Raw genomic sequence first — 22,585 nt, forward strand, 5'->3', positions numbered from 1 at the left:
TGTTTAAAGTGGGCTAAAGGGTTCGGCATCGTATCCTGGCTCTTACTTCTTTAGGTTATTTGTATGATTGTTTCTTTTTGGGCTCGTCCTGGTCTGTGGTAAATGCCAGTTGGAGCCACCAACAGCTTCAACTTGAACTCACTCTTATTAAGTGCTCACAGCTGATTAACATGTAGTTGGCTGGTAGATTAGGGAGTTCACTGAGTCAGTGAGGTAGGCGTTGTGACATAATGATCTCTCTAATCTATCAATATTTACTCAACCAGCAAAGTTGAGAAATTCAGGAGCTCTCCCGGCATACATGGAGTTGATCCTCGGTTAAAATGTTAAACTATGCGCACAGGTGGAAAAGCTGTCTTTCGATTTATTTCAACGCAGGTCGGATGAGGAGATAGTTCGAGGCTGAAAATTAGCTGTCATTTCTACGTCAAATATTTTCTTCAGGCGCGTAAATTGTAAGACACCAAGATCAAAATTATAGGCGAAGTACCGATCACCTCTTTGCTAATTGTGGGAGTTTGTTCTGCGAAAATTGGCTGCCACTATTCCGGCCCTGCTACAGTGACTACACTTCAAAAGTACTTCAATGGCTGGAAAGTGCTTTGAGATGCCCTGAGGTTGTGGAAGACGTTATGAAACACAGTGTTTGAACTTTTCATCCAACGAGAAATAAAGCTTTTCGGGTCTTAGAAAAGTTCAAGAAGACCAAAAAGTTGAATTGAAATCTTAAGTTATTGCTCTTTACAAGAATTGGAAACTTTTGCTGAAAAGACTCAATGTCTGGTGGTGCATCAAAAACAAAGCAGGACTGGGCTGATTTAACAAATTCCACTTTCCCTACTGCCAACAGGTGACGCTTATTGCATGATTTCAAATTTGTGGCAATTGAAGAGAAGAAAACCAAATTACACCCGATAACAACTCTAAAGTAGAATATTGGTCTCCCTCCCAGAGATATGAGCAGAATTTTATTGAATTTTTAAAAGAGTTATCTTGAACAATTCTCCCCATCTACGGACAGCCTGTACGGTAATAAAACAAAGTATGGCTTTCGTATTTTGCAATAAAATCATACATGGACCAAAATAACTCCTGCATTTTACCATCAATCCTCACATCCCTTCCGCAGTGATAAAAACCTGATTGGTTACTTGAGTTCTCAATTTTAATGATAATGACTGATGTATATGTTTTTCAAATAGACTTGTATATTATAGTTAAACATATATTTAATCATCCTGCATCCCTGTGTCAGTTATTAGCCATTTTTCAGTGTGGAATTTTGCAAGGATTCCCTGCAGATCACTCCAATCTCATCGCCCTCTATGAGCTGGGAGCACCTTTTGTTCAGCCAACAATGCACTGACACTAAATGCTGGTGGTAGAGATCGTCTTACATAACGGCCATACACAACTTGACAAAGTGTTCCTCCTGACACGACAGTAATTACTCTGAATACACAGGTACGTGTATTACTTTCCATTTGTAATGTTCCTGCTGTAGTTATTTTGCCGTTTCATACATGTAATAACAAATGCCTGGCACCAACTTTTACAACACGGACAGCCTGAGCTATATATTACTGCAAACGTAATGATGCAAACGGTAGGATTATTATTTTTTTAAAATAACGTCAGCCAGATTTTTTTCTTCTAGAAAATAATATTGATATTGTGCAGCATAAAGCTATAATTTTTTAGTCGCGTCCGTTTTTATATTTGCTCCCTACAGTGTTTATTTCGAGTAAAAATGTTTGTTTCCTGATTTCTTTATGATCTTGCAGGCTTAAAAATACACCAGTGTGGAACCACTTCCAACCCACTAATTAATTCTGGGTATAACGGAATGTTGCCTCTCTCTGGTGTAAAAAAAATGCAATAAATTAATAGTTTTACGTGGAGTCCTGTTACATGAAATAGGCTGGGAGAAACATCCCAAAAATGCTTATGATTTACTCTTGCCGTAGCCTGGTTAACATTGTAAACGCACAAATGTGTGATTACATGCATGAGGACTGCACCACCGGTTTGCTTGCATTGTTGATATGTTCAGGAACACTAAGTGGGGTTGACTTATGATCGGATAAAAACAAAGTTGATTGCATTAAATTATCAGATTTTAATGCAAAGGGTGCCGGCAATTCACTAACATGGCACCTAGAGACAACAGCATATTTTGGAGTTTATTACTTTACGTAAAATACATATTTTACGTGTTTTATATTTTTGTTTAAAATAACTGGGCAAGTAAATGCATTACAAACAACCGCAAATTAGATTTATTTATTTGCATTTACAAAATTTCTTCCAGATGTGAGCTTGTGTGACTTATCATAGAAGTACAATTCTTGACACACTTGTTGAAATAACTAAACTGGGCTGAATAGCCGATTTTTGTGTGATTATTAATAAAATAAACGGCTTGAAAGTGCAACTCGAGTCAGTAAATTAAAAAAAAAATCCATAATGAATGGGCAGATTATTGATTAGGTTCACTCTGGGTTGAATGTGGTGTTTGTAGTGTTTGCAATCTGCTTATTAAATAGAATAAAATATTTAGCAATAGGCAATCTCGGTGTTATTTCTGAAACACAACATTCTTAAATATGAAAGATCAAGGAAAAAGTCAGATATCCAGACACGGGTGTCTGATGTAGAGCTCCCGAAATGTGTATGATACTGGCGTTACTATGGATAGGAGATACGTAAGTCAAACCGAAACCATATAAGTGCTTTAGGTTTATTCGGCAATCTAAATGTAATAAATAAATCTTGTGTTTAGATAATGTCTTACCGCGTCATATCGAAGTACAACACAATGGTTTACAATTTTCCGAATCGTTTAAATTCTTTCTTTTTAGATCGGAGTTGAAATCGGGCGTTAAAATTGTTTTGAATGCAAACAATTTACTGGCGCAGTTATAGCTCTGTTATTTACACAGAATTTATAACTGGTGTCTACTAGCAAGAGGGGTCGAATGACCGCCTTCAGTGCGATATGATTCGATAATTCTAGGTAGACGCTATAATGAAATGCTTTTCAATTAGCTCTAATTTTAAACTAGTCAGGAACGAACCAAGACTGAATACAACTCATGACATACATCTACATGCATAGAAACCTCAATCAGACAGGAAATAAAATGTGCATTTATATAGCACCTGTCGCGACCTCCAGGCGTCGCAAAGGCTTCATAGCCAATGGGATTTTATTTTATTTTAAATTTGGCTTTTTTTGTTACTGCTAGATGTGATTTGGTATAACATATATTTATTTTGAAAGGAACACTTTCGATTAACATAAAAGCAAACTACTGCAGATGCTGGAAATCTGAAATAAAACCAAAAAGTGCTGGAAATACTCAGCAGGTCTGCCAGCATCTGTGGAGAGAGAAGCAAAGCTAACATTTTAGGTCAGTGACCGTGTTCTGATGAAAGGTCACTGACCTGAAACGTTAACTTTGCTTCTCTCTCCACAGATGTTGGCAGACCTGCTGAAAATTTCCAGCATTTTTGGTTTTACTTTAGATTAACGATTTGTCTTGGTCATCCTCCGAAGCTACTGCATTACAGAGAGGGCTCATGTAGGCGAAGCTGATTTTCGAAGTGTTTACATTTTGGCAACTCCTAGCCATTCGTCTGCAAGATGACGCAGGAAACTCTACTTGGCTTTCAGCCCACTTTAGTATGAGTCCAGTGGGAGTGATATTGATATATCACAGGTTTGATCACCCTAATATATTCGTATTGACTATTTCAGTGGTTGAACGACCCAAAGCTTTAAATTGCTGCGTAAACTAAACAGCCGTATGCGTAAATCGACCACCTTTTAAATCTGGAGCTGAAAGCTGGGGAGTTTAATTTGAAGTGAAATCGGCTATTTTTAAAAAAACTGGACCACTTTTAACATTTTTTAATTGATTTTTAAAAACTGCTTTGTTTTTTTAACGCTCAATATGTAGCTTTGAGGCCGCGTTTTCAACAGCTGTCTTTATCTGATCAGAGGAACGAGGGGCTTTTAATTCTGCCGTGCCGCTTGGAATGGGAGCTTTCTGTCTAGATCGTGTCTCACAGAAAGCAAAGTTCCCAAGGCCGGTCAAGCGGCGGAATGTGGCGATACTGTCTGGGATCACAACATGCAACATTCACTCTTGCTATCACTCCAAGGCTCTTTAGTGGTTTTAAGGAGCAGGGGATTTTGGGATCGACTGGATAGTGCCCCAGCTTCCGTTTTTGTTCCTGATTGTCGCCACTGTTTCAATAGAAATGTGGTGCAGTGGAAACGAGCAATGTGCAAATACGACAAGAAGGCACTTGTTAGATTTTTGTAGCATTTCAACCTTTGCTAGGTCAATCTGGGCTGTTGCTCAGTATCACATGGTGCATTTCACATTGGATGAGATGGGCCTCCCATAAATCTTTGGAACTTCATACCGATCGATCGCCTCCTCTTCCGCTGTCTTCCAATCGCTTGGGGATTGCTGCGTCCGGCGATGAACAAATAAATATTTTTTTAAATACTCTGGACAAGCAAACGCGTAAAACCTCCCTTTTTTTTAAAAAAAAAGAGAATCTGGATTAATACAGATTATTGGCAATAATCAGGAACATTCGTCCTCACCAGTGGCACTAGTTTTTACATTTAATAATATTTATAGACTTCTGGCCAACACATGTGTCGAACTGCTTCAATTTAAAAGGACAAAAGCAAAATATTGCGGATGCTGGAAATCTGAAACAAAAACAGAAACTGCTGGAAAATGCTTAACAGATCAGGCAGCATCTGTTGAGGGGGGGAAAAAAAGTAACATTTCAGGTCGTGACCTTTCATCAGAACAGGAAAAAGTTAGAGATGTAACAGATTTTAAACAAGCAGGGAAAGGGAGGAAAGACAAAGGAGGTCCGTGAAGGCAGGGAGATTAAATGACAAAAGGTGATGGTAATAGGTCAAATAAAGAAACAAAAGATGGGTCTAGAGGTGTAAATGGCAATAGCTGAATCAGTAGCAGTCGACAAAAATGGGAGCGGTGGTTATGATAGTCATATGTGTATTGGTTGTAATGGTCCAAACAAAGCCATTGTATTTGAAAGTTACAAAATTGAAAATAAAGCCATACATAAATATAAAACTGTTCATTAAACACAATGAAGTACGTTTTAATTAAATTAGTTTCTGGTGATAAACTGATTTCGTTTTGGATGAGTAATTTTGATCTTTCTATGTATGGCTCTTTATGACAATGAAATAGTTTCCCATAGCAAACCACAAGTTTATCCTACAACAGTACGCAATTTATTGAAAATTCAACTCGGGAAATTGTGATATATTGCAGGTTCTAAAACTAAACATAAACTGCAAGACATGGTCCTTCCATTTGGTTGGTGTCTTAGTTTTTAAACAAGCACCTTTGGAAACACTATTGTCAGCTAGCTGGCGACGTGACTAGTTCTGATGGAAGGTTACAGACCTGAAAAGTTAACTCTGTTTCTCTCTCCCCAGTTGCTGCCAGACCTGCTGGATATTTTAAGTTGATATTTCACATTTCCAGCAGCTGCAGTATTTTGTTTTTGTATTGCACATGATTATTTTACTTACGGCAGTTATTCGGAAATGCTTTATATTCAGTAAACATTGCCCCGAGGATGGAAATATATCTATATTGGCCTCGGTATACTGGAGGAAGGTAACATCTAATTGGCCATGTGTGTAATTCGATCCCATCAACTAATCTGCTGTCAATCAAAGACCGTCTCACCGCTGCCGCCTGCCGCGCAAACAAAGCATCCTTTTAACTCATTGTTATTAATTTCTTGTCATTTCCACATCCAGCAAGATGCCAAGGCCCAAAACGTGTATAAACGTTATATTGCACAATGCACAGACACTTCCATCCTTCAAGCTTGGAGAGAGGGGTCTCCAGCTGTCAAGAAATGCTGACTTTTTTGCCCCGCACCCGGTCTTAAAGCAGCGCAGGGCGGAGTGATATGGCGTCCTGCTTGAGCGTGGTGACGCGGTTCACCCCTTCCCCCCCCCTCCCGAACACAACATGTCCGCCTGAAGGAGCCGCGAGGCTGTGGAGGTCGCTCGCCTGTCACATTCAGCTAGTGAGGTGGGAGGACGGAGCGGCGGGGGTGTGAGTTTAAAACCTCACACCCTGCAGCAGTCGGATGTTTGTTGGTGTTGGAGGAGGAGGGGGGAGGTGAGTGAGGGGATGAGGGAGGACCGGCGCGGCGCGGCGGGGCGGAGAGTCGCTAAAGTTGGGCTGTGAGTAGGGAGGGTGGGCGAGCGAGTTTAGTGTCGGGGAGCCGCTGATTGGAGGGAGGGGGTGAGGTAGTAGATTAAGCGGGAAGTGGGTGAGGTGGACCTGACTCCAGCCCTCGCCTTGTCCCTCCTGCCTTCACAGGGAGCGCTCGCCTGTGTCGCCGGCAGCAACTGCCTCGAAACCACCGCCAACAGGGTGAATAGAGCAAAGGATTTCTTTCAAATTAAAGGAGGACTGACAGCCTCTTTCCCCCCCCCCCAAAAAAAACACTGGAGACCGTTCTGCACAAAACTCAATACTGATGCTTTAATTGGTTTGTTTTTATTTACCTTGGTCCTGCCAGTCGAGGCTAAATGGTTTTTATGTGGAATAATGTTAGCGGATTACTTGTCATTTCTTGTGTTTTGGAAGGGTCGCCTTCTCTTTCTGCGGCAAGATATTTTTGGAGCCTGAAGTAGACTTTTACTTACACGGCAAGTTCTCTGGAGTCTTTTTGTTAGTGAGTCGGAGCTTTCTCTTCGGTTTTAGTTTTTTAATCTCCAGCTATCTTCGAAGACGTTTGCTGAGTTTTTTTTTTGCAGAAAAGGGAAATAAATGTTTTGAGTAATGCGTGTAACTGTGTTTTGTTCTTAGGTTTAGTGAGTGTAAATCAAGATGAATCCACAGCAGCGGATGGCCGCTATAGGAACGGACAAGGAATTGAGCGATCTGCTGGATTTTAGTGCGGTATGATGCTTGGAGGCTTTATTACTTAACACGGCTTGCCTATCACTCAAAAGCCATGTGGCGTTGCCTGCGTTCAGCTTAGTCAAAAGGAGTCTCTTGAAGTTTGCTGTTATGTCTAGACTTGAGTCCAGTAGTTTATAAGGGGCAGGTTCACTGGGAAATTACTGTAAAACAGTTTGAACTAATGTGGCGTTCAGCACTAGCTTAATTTCGTGCATCGCCTGAAGTTAATTTGTGGATTTTTACCGATCAGTGTTGTCGGATAAATGTTAGTGGCAAGTATCTTTTTTATTAATCGTCCAGTTTTTTAAAACTAGAAATTACTCATTTTGATTTGTTTAGACTGTAAATTGTGTAAATAAAATATTTGTAAAGACTAATGTACATTTCAGTTGTCTGTTTGCAATATTGTTTTGAATTGGTATAAATATTAAAAAAACGTTATATTTGACGCATTGAACTTGAGTTTTTTACCCCATTGCAAAAGATACATACTCTTATCAGTAGAGTCTGCCTTTAAATAGGTTCAGATGTGTTGGATATCATGGTCTAAAACTATAGATTACTGATTAATCTTGATGCACTCTTTTTTAGATGTTCTCTCCACCTGTTAATAGTGGAAAAAATGGACCAACCACACTGGCAAGCAGTCAGTTTGGTGGCTCAGGTAAGGATAAAGTACGATCTGAGGTGCTGCAGTAGTCATTTTTTGATAGATTTATTAATTTTAGGCTAATTTTCTAATTTACAGTGGAGATGTATCAAACTTCATTTGGGCATTTGTGCATTTAACATAGGAATATTCTGAATGCTACCATCAGATGCATTATCTGAAAAATGCTAATTTTCTTGTCTGCATGTTGTCGTGCCAACAGTTGTTTGGGATGACTGGAATATATTAAACTGTATATGAGCAGAGCTTGAACCTTAATTTGGAGGTTCGTAGGATTATTGCAGAGACTGTAAGTGATATGTTCTGCTGTTGGCTGCTGTAGTAAGATGCATGTTTTGAAATAGAATCTTTTTTTTAAAAAAGGATTTTTGTTGACAGTTATGAAAATGAAACTATTTAAAAGGCTTAATTTTGTTTTAATTTAGATATTGAATTTTAGTTCTGTGGTTAGTAGTATTTGAAGCTGGCATTTCAAGTGGTATTTTTAAACTGGCAAATGTTTAGTTTGGTTAATCTGTTTAAGATATTACTTTCTGAATAATTTGCAGTTTTGCACATGGACTGTGGTTAGTTTAATTTTGCAGCATTTTGTGCTTTAACTTGGAGTTGTAAGGAGTAATGGCTGTCAATGGTTATGAATTATATTTTCCGTTGTAACTACAGTAGTAAGGTGATAGCGTTCCAATTACTGAGCATTGTGACCATGCTGAGAAGAGCCTATGTAGTGGACTTGCATCTCATCAAGCATTAGAATTACTTAACCGTAGTATAGATCTAAAGTTCAATATTTTAAATTGAGTCTATTCTGGATACTTGGAGGTTATCTTGTTTTTATGCGCTGAGCTTTTGGGATGAACTTGCAATTAGATTAGAATTGTAATTAGTTTTATTTTGATTTGAGTTTGGATCAATTAAATACTTCTGCCCAGACTTAAATTATGTAAGCGAGTATGAAACCTCAGTAGTTTTGGACTGGATAAATTATGTGCATCAGGAATTTGCTTTTGATGTTTGCATATTTCTGAACTGAATTTATATTTTATTCAGTGCATTCTTGGTGACCATTTACCGCACATAAAAGTTACTCCAAAAATGTTAATTGCACAGTTCTGTATATTCTTGCATGTTTCGTAGTTAGGGACATACATATTTGCTTCACAGCCTATTTAATTTGTCAGCTTCCTTATTGGATTTTTTAGTCTGACCCAAGGGACTTTGTTTCATGATGTGTCGGATAGTATTGCTGCTTGCTTAGATATGTGGAATAGTTTTGACGAACCTTAAAACAGGATTATTGACCACTGTTGGTATTTTATTCCGGGGAATATTTTGCCTTTTTATTCTGCTTGTAATAAATTAATAAATTATAGATTTATTTTCAATTAAATCTGAGGTAATGTCCCATTAGTTAATCCATTGCTTTATATGTAATTTTGTACCAATGTTGTGGAGAAAATTGAAAACTTTAAAAACAAAAAACTTTCCCTTCAGTATAAAATTGAAATTATAAGTATGTAAAATAGTGGATATCAGAGTACAAGAGAGCAATTTAATTCTTGCAATTGGTGTTTAATTATGTGGAGCTCCTCTTTCCTCGCGTGTGACATGATTCGATACTGCCCTGCAAAAGCTCAAAAGTGTTCTACACTTGAGCAGTCTTTTCACAGGCCAGTATGATGATGCTGGATGAATTTGTTTGAGGCATAAGATTGTGCTTATTAATTGTTTAAATCTTGCCATCCTTCTGCACCACCTTTAAGTTTAGTACTGGTTACTAAGATATAATTGTATTTTGGCTTTATTAAACAGTTTTTTTTCTCTTTTAAACAGTTGTAGCAGATTCCCTGTCAGGAAGCAATGCCATTTGTAATCTAAGAGAGTATTTCTGGGGTTGCATAAGTTACGCAGTTACCTGATGTTTCAGTAACACTGCACTAGAATACATGTAGAATCCCTGTCAATTTGAAAGTGTAAATACTGCAGGCCACACCAGACTTCATATATTGGCTAAAATGAATGTTCATTTTGTAGAAATGAAATGATTATAGATCAGAGCAAGGCTAGGTACCACATAGCATAAGGCAGTAATTTAGAATACATATACTTCTGTATGTACATTTGAACGTCCAGGTGCTGTTATTTAAAATGCACCTGAAGCCTCTTAATGTTATCTGATTTGATGACAAGTACTATCTAATATAGTTCAACTGGCTGAGATGTGAGATCAGATGCTCTTGCTGGATTAAATTATTAATTAAGTATCTTTTAAATATGTATGTATTTTGGTCCATTGTAGGATCTTAAATTAGCAGTAACGGAACTGTATCGATGGCTTTTTTTTCACTATCTTCTCGTATTTTGAAATTAGATTTAAGTTAAATTTTTTAACAATTGTACTTCTAAGAGCTTGAGCGATTTTTGATAAAATTCAAACTTCTGTAAAACGCCGTGCTGCCTTTTACGCTATTGGGGTGTGTCCTTTCTCTCCTTGAGGTGAATTGCTTTGTTGACAACATTCAGGATTATAGTACTTTTGATTTAAGCTGTGAAAGGCAGCCTTATAGACTGAGTACTCTTGAAATAGCTAATTCATACAGTATTTTTAGTTTTTTTTTGGCAGTGGTATTTTACTGGGGAGTCATTTCAATAATAGTTAGGAAGCAAACTTTTGTAACAATGCTGAAAGATTGGGCTGGCCAGTTGTGTCCCATTACTGCCTTGTCTTGAGATCTGTGGTTAAACCTGAGACCTTTCCAACAATGTGCAGATTGGAGAGATTGTCAGCCCCTTTAAGGTATTGCACATGTGTAACCACACAAAAAAGGGCCTGTGCACTTAAATTGGCACACTAAAAAAAAATAGATGTTATGTTGCTTCCCAAGCATCAGCTTGGCTCAGTTAGTAGCATTCTCACCTATGAGTCAGGTTGTGGGTACAAGATTCTCTCCAGAACTTGATTGCATAATCCAGACTAAAACTTCAATTGAAACTATCTTATTTTGGATGAGATTGTAAAGCAGGGCCCTATCTGGCTGCTGTTAATTGTGTGATACTGTTTGAAGAACAGGGAGTTCGCCAAACAGAAGCAGGCCATTCTGCTCGACTGGCCTATACCAGTATTTGTGCTCCACGCAAGACTCCTGGCCTCCCTCCCTACTTCATCTAACCCTATTGGCATTGGGGAATTTTTTTTAACCAATATGATCAAAAACAGATGAACTGGTCATTTTAATGTACTGTTTATCGGTCTTGGTGTTGTGCACATTTGTTGCCACAATTACCTACATAACAATAGGGACTAAAATTAATTCTTATGCGCCCGGAGTTTGCGGTAATAATGACTGTTTCACTGTCAACACTTATCTTCATTACTGCTTTGAAACTGACAGCTTCTGGAGTCCATGTGCTCAATTAAATATGGGAATCCTGAAATTGTCAGTTATTTTATGCTTGGAGGTTGTATTGAAGTTAAGATATAAATGATCAACTAATTTATGGAAAATGGTTCTTGTGCTGCTGGGATTATGGAAGTATTTTACATGGATTCGTTGGTGTTGAGAAAACCAAAATCTGTATGAATCTGAAATGTAATCTGTGTTCTCGTTTATAAAATCACACTTTTGGAGTTGTTTTATGCTGGGTTTTTATTACTGGCTTTGGAGGGATGGTCTGGGTGACATCCCAAATGGCAGAGGAACAGTCCATCCAGTTCTTGTCAGAACACTACTGTCACCAGTCATGCATCTTTTTTGGACTTTTTCTGAAAACAGAAAATTAATCAGTTACAGATTGCGGAAAGCAGGTCTGGTGGGATGTTATCATTCCAGCAGAGTGACCTCTAAGGCACAGCCTGCAATATCATTATGAACATTGAGAAAGTATTGATTGATCAAGCCCAACAAATTTACAAGAAAGAAATGCAAGTTAGATGAGTCAACAGGTGGATAGAATTAAAACATTTAGTGCATCATGTAACGCAGAACTTGGCAGGTAATTTACATTATAACATTGTGAATGCATGATAACATTAGTGCTTGTATTCTTGACGCATCATGTACATCAAAAGCATACAATCAGGCATTTAAAGGGTAACTATCAATCTTGCAAAAGTGCAATTTGTGCATCATTAACATTTGAAGGACTGGATTTCTGGAAGATGTACTTTCATTAGTGGCAAAGCATGGAAAACTGACAAACCATGTAATCATAGAATCTGTAATCGTACAAAACCCTGACTAAGCAACAACATAAGGACCTGGCTACAAACTAAATTTTTTGCGTAAATGTAAAATTCTTCAAAATGTGGCCGCTGATTAGTTCTAAGTAAACATTATTCCATTAAGTGCATAAATCTGCATTTAATTGTGCAAATATATGCAGTTCATACGGAATGCTTTTTACTTGTCAGCAAAATATTGTTCTTTTGAGCTTGCAGTACTAGCAGAATCGTAGTTGTGTGTCCCAGAAAAATACTTCCTTGGATATTGAGGAATCTGCCATCCAAATAACCAAGTGAACTAAAATATTGGCTATTTCTGCTTTTTGCAGTACAAGCCAAGTGTGTGTGTGTGTTGGGAGAGTCCTGCTTTGCATTTACAGTTTATAATATGGCAGAAGAATCTATCTTAGTCTTGGTAATTGTATTGGAGTTCTGTTAGGAGGAAATGGCTGGTAAGAACGACTGGAAAATCTGCAAAATTTCACAGAAGTTTTGCTCTGCTTGTCATAGTTGGCAACATCTGTGTTGTGCAAAATCTACAATGTACCCATGAATAAAATATAACTTTGCCACATTGCAGAGAAAACCATCTCATGTGGTTTTGATACAGTCTAACACTATTAAAACCACTGGGCTGGATGATGATAACCTACTCCATGCCAGAATCTTCTGCAGTATTGTATGATGAGATGGGGCAAAAGCGCTGATTTGCAACTGGGGTATTCAGTTAACACTCTAGGTCACTTTTAAAGAAAGCTCCTTGTTGGAAGTAAAGTTTACTGCCTGAAGCAGCTGATCTGCTAGCAGGGAAGAAGGATGCTGCCTCAGCAATTTACCAACTACAGGTCCCGATGTAGGGGTGGTGCAGAACTGCTGGGAATGGGAGCTCTGTGGACCTGCTGTGTTTCTGCTGTGTGCTGTCTCTGACTGATAGAGCGAAGAACCTGATCCAATCCGTGACTACTGTTGATGTGTGAACAGGCAATGGGGATCACTGGATAGCAATTGGGATGTTGGAACCTTTGCATCAGAAGCTTCTTTGCATGCTTTCTGGAGTACATTGTGTCAGTGTAGAGTCGCGCAGCAAACTGTGTGAACCATTGTTCACCAGGATCAGTGGGAAAGTCATGTGAGTGGAGTGCTTAAAGATAACAGAAACTGGGGAGTGCAAATGAAGGGTGGGGGATGCGGACTTGGGAACAGGAAACGTTTGGTTTGGTGTTCAGACCAGGGAAGTAATGGGGGAGTATTGCATTTGGTGTGGTTGTGCTGCGGGCAGAAAGAAGTTTATTGGTATGGAATGGAATCATGGTTTCTGGGAGTTGTCAGGTGATTTAACTATTGACCTCACTTAGAACAGTTATAATGGAATTTGGTGCAAAATGGTATAAAATAACCAATTTGGAGATAAACTCAGACGTAATCATTTAACCAGAGGGTTGTAGAGGAGTTGATATTGATCAACATATATCAGACTCTCAAAATCTCTCAATGATACAAATTACTTGGCTGATCATGTTAGCAAGAATCCTCAAGTTTGCAGATTATACCAAAGTGGACGGCAGTGCCAATAAAAAGAAACACTAAAACCAGATTCAGAGTATTTGGATGTGTTAATAACTGGGCCAGTAAGTGACCACTACAGTTCAGCGTGTGTCACGTGCAATAATTAGTCTGCGGAGATGCAGCTGACAGGAAGTGTGTGCACTAAATGGAGCAATCATTCAACATGTTCTGCAAGAAAAATTGAGGATATTGTCGATGAATCTACACTTTTTTTGTGATGTCTAAAAGCTAACCTTTGGTTTGTTGAGGTTCTTGTTTGATGCACAGCTGCTTGTCCTTCCATAAGTACTTAGCAGAATGGGAAATGGTGTAGTGGAAAACTTAACTGAAGATTAAACATGTTGTGCATAGTTATGTTCATCTTGAAAATACCTAATTGCAGAAGAAAGCATGTTTAGTTGGTTGGTTTTGATGAATGCTCCAGTGCCAGTAACTAGTAAGTTTCCTTCTAGTCTCCCAAGTATGATCCGTGATTTTCCTCTGCAGGGGGTCCCCAAACAATCTGTTCTGATGAAAGGTCACAGACCTGAAACGGTAACTCTGTTTCTCTCTACACCGAGGCTGCCAGACCTGCTGAGTATTTCCAGCTTTTTCTGTTCTCATTTCCATCAGTGAATGCTGATGATTGCAGTCAATAGTATAGTCTCCTATTTGGACCACTTCAGTTTAAGAAAGTTTTGAGTTTTGCAATATTGTGTGATTTAATCAAGAATTCAGTCTTTAGTTCCAGGGATGAGTAATGTTGATAGACTGGAGAAGCTGAGGTGGTTCTTTGAGCAGAGACGACTAAAAGAAGACTTAATAGAGGTGTTTAAAATCGTGAAAGCTTTAGATCGAGTAAAGAAGGTTTCCAATGCTTGAAGGGTGAATGGCCAGAGGGCACAGATTTAAGCTGATTGGCAGAAGAGCCAGACGTGTTGTGAGGAAATACTTTTTTTGTGCACTGACTTTGGGATACAGATTCAGTAGTAGCCTTTGAAAGGGAACTGGATAAATACTTGAAAGAGAAAAAAAAGCAGAGATTTGTGAACAGTGGGACTAACTGGACTGCTCTTTGAAAAATCTGACACTGACTCAGTGGGTTGAATGGCCTCCTCCTGTACTGTTCCATGATTTTGTGTTTGACATTAGTAGATGTTTCAGTGAAACCACAAAGAAAAGTGCACCATGAAAATCTCTGACATGGAAATAAATTGTGTACAATTTTGGTTGTCTTACTTAAGGAGGGGTAGACTTGCATTGGAAGCAATTCAGAGAAGGTTCACGAGGCTGATTGCTGGGATGAAGAAGTTGTCTTATGAGGAAAGGTTGAGTAGTTTGGGCCTGTACTTCAGTGGAAGTTAGAAGAATGAGAGGTGATTTTGGATAGGAACATAGAAGATTCTGAGGGTGCTCGACAGGCTAGATGCAAAGAGGATGTTTCCCCTTGTGGGGAATCTAGAACTCGGGAGGCCAGTTTCAAAACAAACGGTCTCCCTTTTAAGACTGAGATGAGGAGGAATTTCTTCTCGGAGGGTCGTTAACCTTTGGAATTCTCTTCCCCAGAGAGCAATGGAGGCTGGGTGGTTGAATATATTTAAGGCTGAGTTACAGATTTTTGATCTAAAAGGGAGTTGAGGGTTATGGGCAGACAGGCAGGAAGGTGGAGTTAAGGCCGCAATCAAATCAGCCATGATATTGAATGGTGTAGTAGGCTGGAGGGGCTGAATGGCCTACTCCTATTTCTTATACTTTATGGGTGGGCAGTCAGTAGAGAGAATCATAGTTCTGCATATACTAATATTGTGACAATGTAAAGCTAACCTGAATTAATTCATGAATTGACATGGCTGATGGAGAAATTTGGTATACATTGGGAGTGTCATATCTGCAGCCTAGTTGTACTAGAATGTTGTTAGGTATTTGACAAATGGTATGGAATTAAAACATTTTCTCTTCCCTGTCTGTTTATGATTTTAGCTGCTAACTTGACCTGACCCTCTTAAAACCAGTGCTTAGGCACCCTGTGTAGGAATCCAGATAGTTATGGTGCTTGTAAACTTTAACTGCTGAATGAAACACCTGAAACTTTCTGACTTGTACTTTTGTGAATCAGAGCGTGATGAAAGTGTGCTCAGTGCAACTTTTTTTTTATATGCTTGCATATCTCCTGGCATTGCTTCTTTAATGTGTAGTGTTATGACAGCATTATTAGACCATGTACACAATTTTTGTGAAGGAGGTTTTTGTTTTTAAAAGCCAGAACATCTAAATAGGAGCTCAAATCATACTTTCATTATTTCAGGAAAGGAACTTGAGATTGGAAGTGCTTGTAAGGGTTCTCCGGATCAAGCGACTGGTGCACGTGATGTGTGGCCGAGAGAATGCACACTAGATGTTACGTTAGTCGATCTCCTGTAGCTTATGGTAATTTGGACAATACATATCTTCTATAAAGACAGTAGTATTATGCACATTTAATGCATAATGTATTTGTGTAATACCTTAAGCAATATTTGCATTATTCTACTAAGGTAAATCAAGGTCACAAAGTCTAGTTACTTTTAACTCTGGCTGAAGCTGGAATTTTATTTTTCAAGCCACAGGCCAGAACCTTGGATTTTTTTGTGCTATTGGTAGGGCCAGTTAGTGGTTACAGATAATTCTGATTGTAAGTTTAGATATTTTCAATAATAGGCTTCACCTTAGCAACAGAATACACTCTGCATTACCTGGTAAAATGCATCTGTGCTTACCAAGTCCAATATCTCTCAGCTTGCGGTGATTGCTGTTATGGGAGAACAGCTAGTTTTTTAAAAAAAGAAAGGAAGAACTGTTGTGGTTTTGGAGCCTGAATTGTATAAGTATTTACAAATTTCCCCTGAACTCAACAGTTTATAGGTAGGTATAGTAACTTTGGTTTGTCTTTTTACAGCAATACCCTTAAAGTTACAGGGCAGGTTAGAAGCTAAACAACACAACTGTGCTCCAACCCAAGAGTACCTGCTGAGCCATGCGACAGGAGAGTAGCTAGCATATATTTAAATAATAACTGAATTCAGTTCCAGGATATAAACTTTCGACCATTTGGAAATTGAAAGTAATTTTTAGTTTCAGTAAATGCATTTAATCTAAATGGATGCTACAAGCTCAGGGTAGTTGAAAATTCAAATGGGTGCTATTTATCCTTGCTATTTTGTTTTTTGGAAAGAAAATTATTCAAAATGGTGCAGTAGCTCCCAGCAGTTTTCATTTCGCATTTGACGATCAGTTAATGGAATATTTCTAACTACCACTGCCACCAACAACTTGTATTTGTATTGTGCCTTTAATGTAATAAAACATCACAGGAGCATTATAGAAATGAAATGACACCAAGCCATGTAAACAAATATTCGGTCTGATGCCCAAAAGCTTGGTCAAAGAGGTAAGTTTTAAAAAGTGAGGTGGAGCGGTATAGGGAGGGATTTCCAGAGCTTTGGGCCTAGGCAACTGAAGGTATGGCCACTAATGGAGTGATTAAAATCAAAGTGTTGAAGAGTCCAGGATTAGATGAGCGCATTATCTCGGAGCGGTGTGGGGTGGTGGGGGGTGAGGCTGTGCAGAGGTTTGAAAATGAGGATGAGAATTTTAAAATCAGAAAGTTGCTTGACTGGGAGCCAGTCTAGGCCAGCAAGCACAGGGGTGATGGGTGAATGGAACTTAGGTGCAAGTTAGGATGCAGGCAGCAGAGTTTTGGATGCTCTCAAGTGTCTGGAAGTTAGAATGTGGGAGACTAGCCAGGAGTGCATAGTAATCAAGTCTGGAGGTAATGAAGGCATGAATGAGGGTTTCAGCAGCAGATGGAGCTGCGACTGGGTGAAGTCTGGCGATGTTATGGAGGTGGAAATAGTCGTCTAGGCATCTTAGTGATGGCATGAATATGTAGTCGGAAGCTCATCTCTGGGTCAAATGTGACACCAAGGTTGCAAACAGACTGGCTTAGTCTCAGCCCTTTGCCAAGGAGAGGGATGAGGTCGCTAGCTAGGGAATGGAGTTTGGAGTGAGGGTTGAAAATAATGGCCTCAATCTTCCCATTATTTAATTGGAGGCACTTTCTGCTCATCCAGTAGTGGATGTTGGATAAGCAGTCTTTTAAATTCTTTCATGAGATGTGAATGTCGCTGGCAAGAAGAGCATTTGTTGCCTATCCCTAATTGCCCTTGAGCAGTTAAATAATGTCTGATAATTTAGCAACAGTGGAGGAGTTGAGAGAGGTGGTGGTGAGGTAGAGCTGGGTGTCATCAGTGTACATGTGAATACTTTTGGATGATGTCGCCGAATGGCAGCATGAGGGTGAGAAGTGGGGGCCAGGAATCATTCCTCCGGGGACACCCTTGAAGACTTATTACTTTTGGTAGATTTGATGTCATCCAATCAATAGAGGCAATTAGTAGTCTTCTGAATAGTGGCTTTCTTTCATGCAAAGTGGCTTTTATTTACTCTTCTGTAAGCTTGAAATTCCAATAATTGAAGTACAAAACGCACACTTAGCTGATGTCAAGGGAGAAAGACGCTTTGTTTTCTAGTGCTGATTTCCGCCCCCCCCACCCCCCAACCAGTATTGTCCATTGATTTTTAAGTTAACTCTGTTAGCTACAGATGTTTTTGGACAGTACCACAGTTTTTAATTTTTGCATGTTGATTTTTCTTTTGTGCCATGGACTGATGACTTTACAGCTACACATGTCCATACCTCATTGCTCCTGATGGAATGGCTGAGATGTGAGACGAGATTAGTATCCTTGGACCACTTATTTCTCTTTTTTTATTTCCTCTCTTCCATCTCTGTAGAGATGATGAGGAAATTGGTGAGCGCATATTATGCACACCTGTTTGAGTGCCTAAAATACCCAAGGACATCTTTGGTAGAGATCTGTGTAAAGATTGCCCTCTTAATCTTTCATTGGCAATGGTGCAGAGAGAAATCGAAAAGCAGAGCAAATATTTAATCAAGTTCTCCATCTTGAGTTTTTATTTTGTGATTAATATAGATGTATTGTTTATTGTCTTTTGGAACAGTATGCTAAGTATAGTTTCAGGTTCAAATCAAGATTTTCTACATGCTGTAGCTTGGCTAGAAAACTTGAATACTTGCCATGGGAATGAGTTGTACGTGTCCCCTGCTGGTTGGGCACAAAGTCATGTCCCTGAGCCTTAATTGAGTGGTGAAACCAAGATGGCTGCAGAAAGGATTTTCAAAAAAAAGCAATTCCATTGGCTGCACTGCTTTAATTGGTGGACTTTGACAACTGTTCATTCTTAAGGTGTATGAAGACAAAGAATTAAGAGTTCCTGTTTGGTAGATTTTGTTCTCCGGTTTTCCTGTTGTGATTGGTGCATTCCTGATGTGTTGTTTCATGAATATGACATTTGAGCCAATCAAATCCAAGAGTGACATCATATGTGCCTCTGCTACTGCCTGGCTGACTTAGCACTGATTAGTAATTGAATGTGGGACCTTCCTCTCCCATATGTTTCAGCTACTCACTGTAAAGTTGCTAAGAAATTAGGAAGCTGACTTTTAGGACTTAATTACTTGAAATCAGTGACTTGGGGAATTAACTTCCTGTGACAATTGTTTTTATTGCACAGTAGCACTAAATACTCATTTATGTACAAGTACTTGGATTTATATAGTGCTTTTAACGAAACAAAACATCCCAAGTTGCTTCACAGAGGCATTATAAAGCAAAATATAACACTGAATCATAGAATGAGATATGACAGCAACTTGTATTTATATAGTGCCTTTAAAATAAAGCAGGTTCTACTTTTCCTGGCCTGTACTGGCACCCATTCTTAAATTTCCTGGATCCTCCTGTCTGCAACTGCTCCAGGAGATAGAACCTTGGTGCACACTTCTAGAGCAAATTCTTGAAAGAAATTCTCATTGGGCATCAGCCAGGGAAAGAGTGACACTGATCTTTGTCAGTAAACTTGGACGTGCAAGACACTGACTGAAACACTAAATGTGACATTTGAATTGTTCGCATGTGTGGTGTTCAATAGGTAGTTGAAGAGCAATCTCATAGTGTTCATATGTTTGAGAACAGTGAAGAATTAGTTTTTGTGCTGGTCAGTGAATTGGCAGTGAGGGGATAAAAACTTAGGACTTGTATTTTTAAGTATAAAAGGAGTGGTGAGCTGTACACTTTCCACACAAAGGGTTATTTGCATATGTAGAGCATTATCAAAGTGTAAAAAATCCAGGAAGTTAAGCTAAACCGTCTAAGAGTGAAGACCAAAGAACGGATGGCCCTCATCAGGGAACTCCTATTTGCTGACGATGCTGCATTAACATCCTGCACAGAAGAGTGTCTGCAGAGACTCATCGACAGGATTGCAGCTGCCTGCAACGAATTTGACCTAACCATCAGCCTCAAGAAAACGAACATCATGAGACAGGACGTCAGAAATGCTCCATCCATCAATATCAGCGACCACGCTCTGGAAGTGGTTCAAGAGTTCACCTACCTAGGCTCAACTATCACCAGTAACCTGTCTCTCGATGCAGAAATCAACAAGCGCATGGGGAAAGGCTTCCACTGCTATTTCCAGACTGGCCAAGAGAGTGTGGGAAAATGGCGCACTGATGTGGAACACAAAAGTCTGAGTGTATCAAGCCTGTTTCCTCAGTGCCTTGCTTTACGGCAGAGAGGCCTGGAGAACGTATGTCAGTTAAGAGCTACGTCTCAATTCATTTCTTACTCGCTGCTTCTGGAGAATCCTTGGCATCAGGTGGCAGGACTGTATCTCCAACGCAGAAGTCCTCGAGGCGGCCAACATCCCCAGCATGTACACCCTACTCAACCAGCGGTGCTTGGGATGGCTTGGCCATGTGAGCCGCATGGAAGATGGCAGGACCCCCAAGGACACATTGTACAGCGAGCTCATCACTGGTATCAGACCCACCGGCCGTCCATGTCTCCACTTTAAAGATGTCTGCAAACGCGACATGAAATCCTGTGACACTGACCACAAGTCGTGGGAGTCAGTTGCCAGTGATCGCCAGAGCTGGCGGACAGCCATAAAGGCAGGGCTAAAGAGTGGCGAGTCGAAGAGACCTAGCTGTTGGCAGGAAAAAAGACAGCGCAAGGGGAGAACCAACTGTGTAACAGCCCCAACAACCAATTTTATCTGTAGCACCTGTGGAAGAGCCTGTCACTCTAGAATTGGCCTTTATAGCCACTTGAGGCGCTGCTTCACAAAACACTGACTACCTCCAGGCACTTACCCATTGTCTCTCGAGACAAGGAGGCCAAAGATATGAAGCGCTGGTTCAGCCTTAGCTGGTGTATTTTGTCCATTTCTGGACACCACACTTGAAGGCTTTGGAGGAGGTACAGAAGAGATTTACTAGAATGTAATTCCTCACCTCTGGAACCAATTACGTGGAGAGGCTGGTGAAGCTGGTGTTCTCCTTAGAGCAGGGAAGGCCAAGAGGAGATTTAGTGGAGGTGTTTGATATTCTCAAGACTTTATATTTGCACTGGCTGTAGGGTTCATAAACAGAGCACATAGATTGAAGGTGATTGACAAAAGAACCAGAGGTGATGTGGGGAGAAACTTCTTGATGAATGGGTGTAGGATTTGGAATACACTGCTCGATGGGCAAGAAACAGGGGAGTGGGACTAACTGGATTGCTCTTTGAAAGAGCTGGCGCAGACTCTGGTGAATTGCTGTCTCCTGTGCTGGTACGCATGGATATTGAAGCCGGGTCAATCACAATGTTTAGGGGACAGTTGAATAAAGGCTTGAAGAGGAAAGATGTTGCTGGAATCTGATAGCCCATGGTAATGGAATTAGAGTAGATAACTTCAATCTTCAGAAATTTGTCTTGAAGACTCAAAAATTAGCTGCTCCTAAATCCATTCATTTTTATCTTGGGCGAAGTGTCTAAAAATAAATAAATTTGTTGTACTGTTACTTAGTGTTGTCAATCTGATCATTGCAGCAGTGCAGTGAGACTTATAGGTCTTGGGCTTTAAACAAGGATTAAATAGAACAAATTTTGTTCAGTACTTTGCAGAACAAAGTACTTGACTACTGATTATTCATAACCAGGAGCTTCAAGATTGTGAAATTCCATAGCTGAAGGTTTTGCCGACTTTCTGCAGGCTTTTCAGACCTCAGCCTGCTTTCATCTTGTTCATTCTGTTACTTCTTGATTCACCTAGTCTTTTATATAAAAAGGTATTTATTTTGTTGTGATTAATATTTGTGGGTGCTTAGCAAGTTTATCTCAAAAGCATGCACTTAGAAGTGTATGTAATTCAAAAATCTGTGCCTAAATTTACAAACCACACATGTAAATTAGGACCTTGAGAGAGTAGGGCCTTTTAAAGAGGAAGTCCGGGAAAAAATGTTTATCTTTGCATAGCATAATTAGTAACACCTCCATGTAGGGGATGAGATATTTTTTAGTTAACGAAGGAGAAGCTGGTGTTGATTCTTCCTTCCTTTCCTTCCCTCTCCCTCTCCCTCTTCCCTCCGAGCATATTAGATGTGATATAAAACACTTTCATTTTGCTTTTCAGTTATACAAAGAAAGCTGGTGTTTAAATATCCTAACAAGCAAACTGATTACAGTTCATCCTACTTCCCTCCCAACTAAGAAATAGGGTGGATCCTCTGCCATTGTGATTTTTTTTGGCATTTTCGGGCAAAAGAAATCCAAGCATTTCTAGTTCTTTGACAGGTGGTGCTTGTATAATAGACACGAAGTGTCCTTATGCTTGCAATACGTCTGAGGTTCTATGAACTAAATTTGTATCATCTGAATTTTATCCTCTGGGTTGCATCTTGTGGCGGTGGGGGGGGTTTAGACTAGAATTTATTTGTTTGCTGATTTTTATATTAACCTCCGCATACAGTTGTCATGCTAAATGTGGACCTTCTTGGGTGAGGGTTATTCTTATTCCTAATGAAGCCCATTTTGATACAAAACACACCATAAAATATACTGATCGTGAATGTGCACCTGGATGACACATTTCATTTAGCATTGTGAAGGATCTGTAAACTGGGGGATGACTAGGCTGTTTGATACTAGCGCAAAATTTTTATTACAAAATGAGCTGGAAGTGGTGATTGCATTTTCTGAAATCTTACACTAT

General features: G+C 39.5%; 1 protein-coding gene across 16 annotated transcripts in view; it reads left to right on the top strand.

Moving 5' to 3' along the window:
* Nucleotides 1–287: 287 nt before the first annotated feature.
* tcf12 (transcription factor 12) overlaps nucleotides 288–22,585 on the top strand; it is a 455,542-nt gene continuing 433,244 nt past the window's right edge. For 12 of the 16 annotated variants that reach the window (XM_068017856.1, XM_068017860.1, XM_068017861.1 and 9 more), the window contains exons 1-3: nucleotides 6,035–6,200; nucleotides 6,897–6,989; nucleotides 7,584–7,656. In XM_068017856.1, the coding sequence (XP_067873957.1) occupies nucleotides 6,918–6,989; nucleotides 7,584–7,656 (145 nt within the window). In that variant the 5' untranslated portion in view covers nucleotides 6,035–6,200; nucleotides 6,897–6,917. Of the gene's footprint in view, nucleotides 1,465–6,028; nucleotides 6,201–6,896; nucleotides 6,990–7,583; nucleotides 7,657–15,751; nucleotides 15,854–22,585 lie in introns of those variants that run through there. The other 4 variants (XM_068017858.1, XM_068017857.1, XM_068017865.1 and 1 more) reach the window with 4 other exon arrangements.

The sequence above is a fragment of the Heterodontus francisci genome, chromosome 38, assembly GCF_036365525.1.
Source record: "Heterodontus francisci isolate sHetFra1 chromosome 38, sHetFra1.hap1, whole genome shotgun sequence".
NCBI lineage: Eukaryota > Metazoa > Chordata > Chondrichthyes > Heterodontiformes > Heterodontidae > Heterodontus > Heterodontus francisci.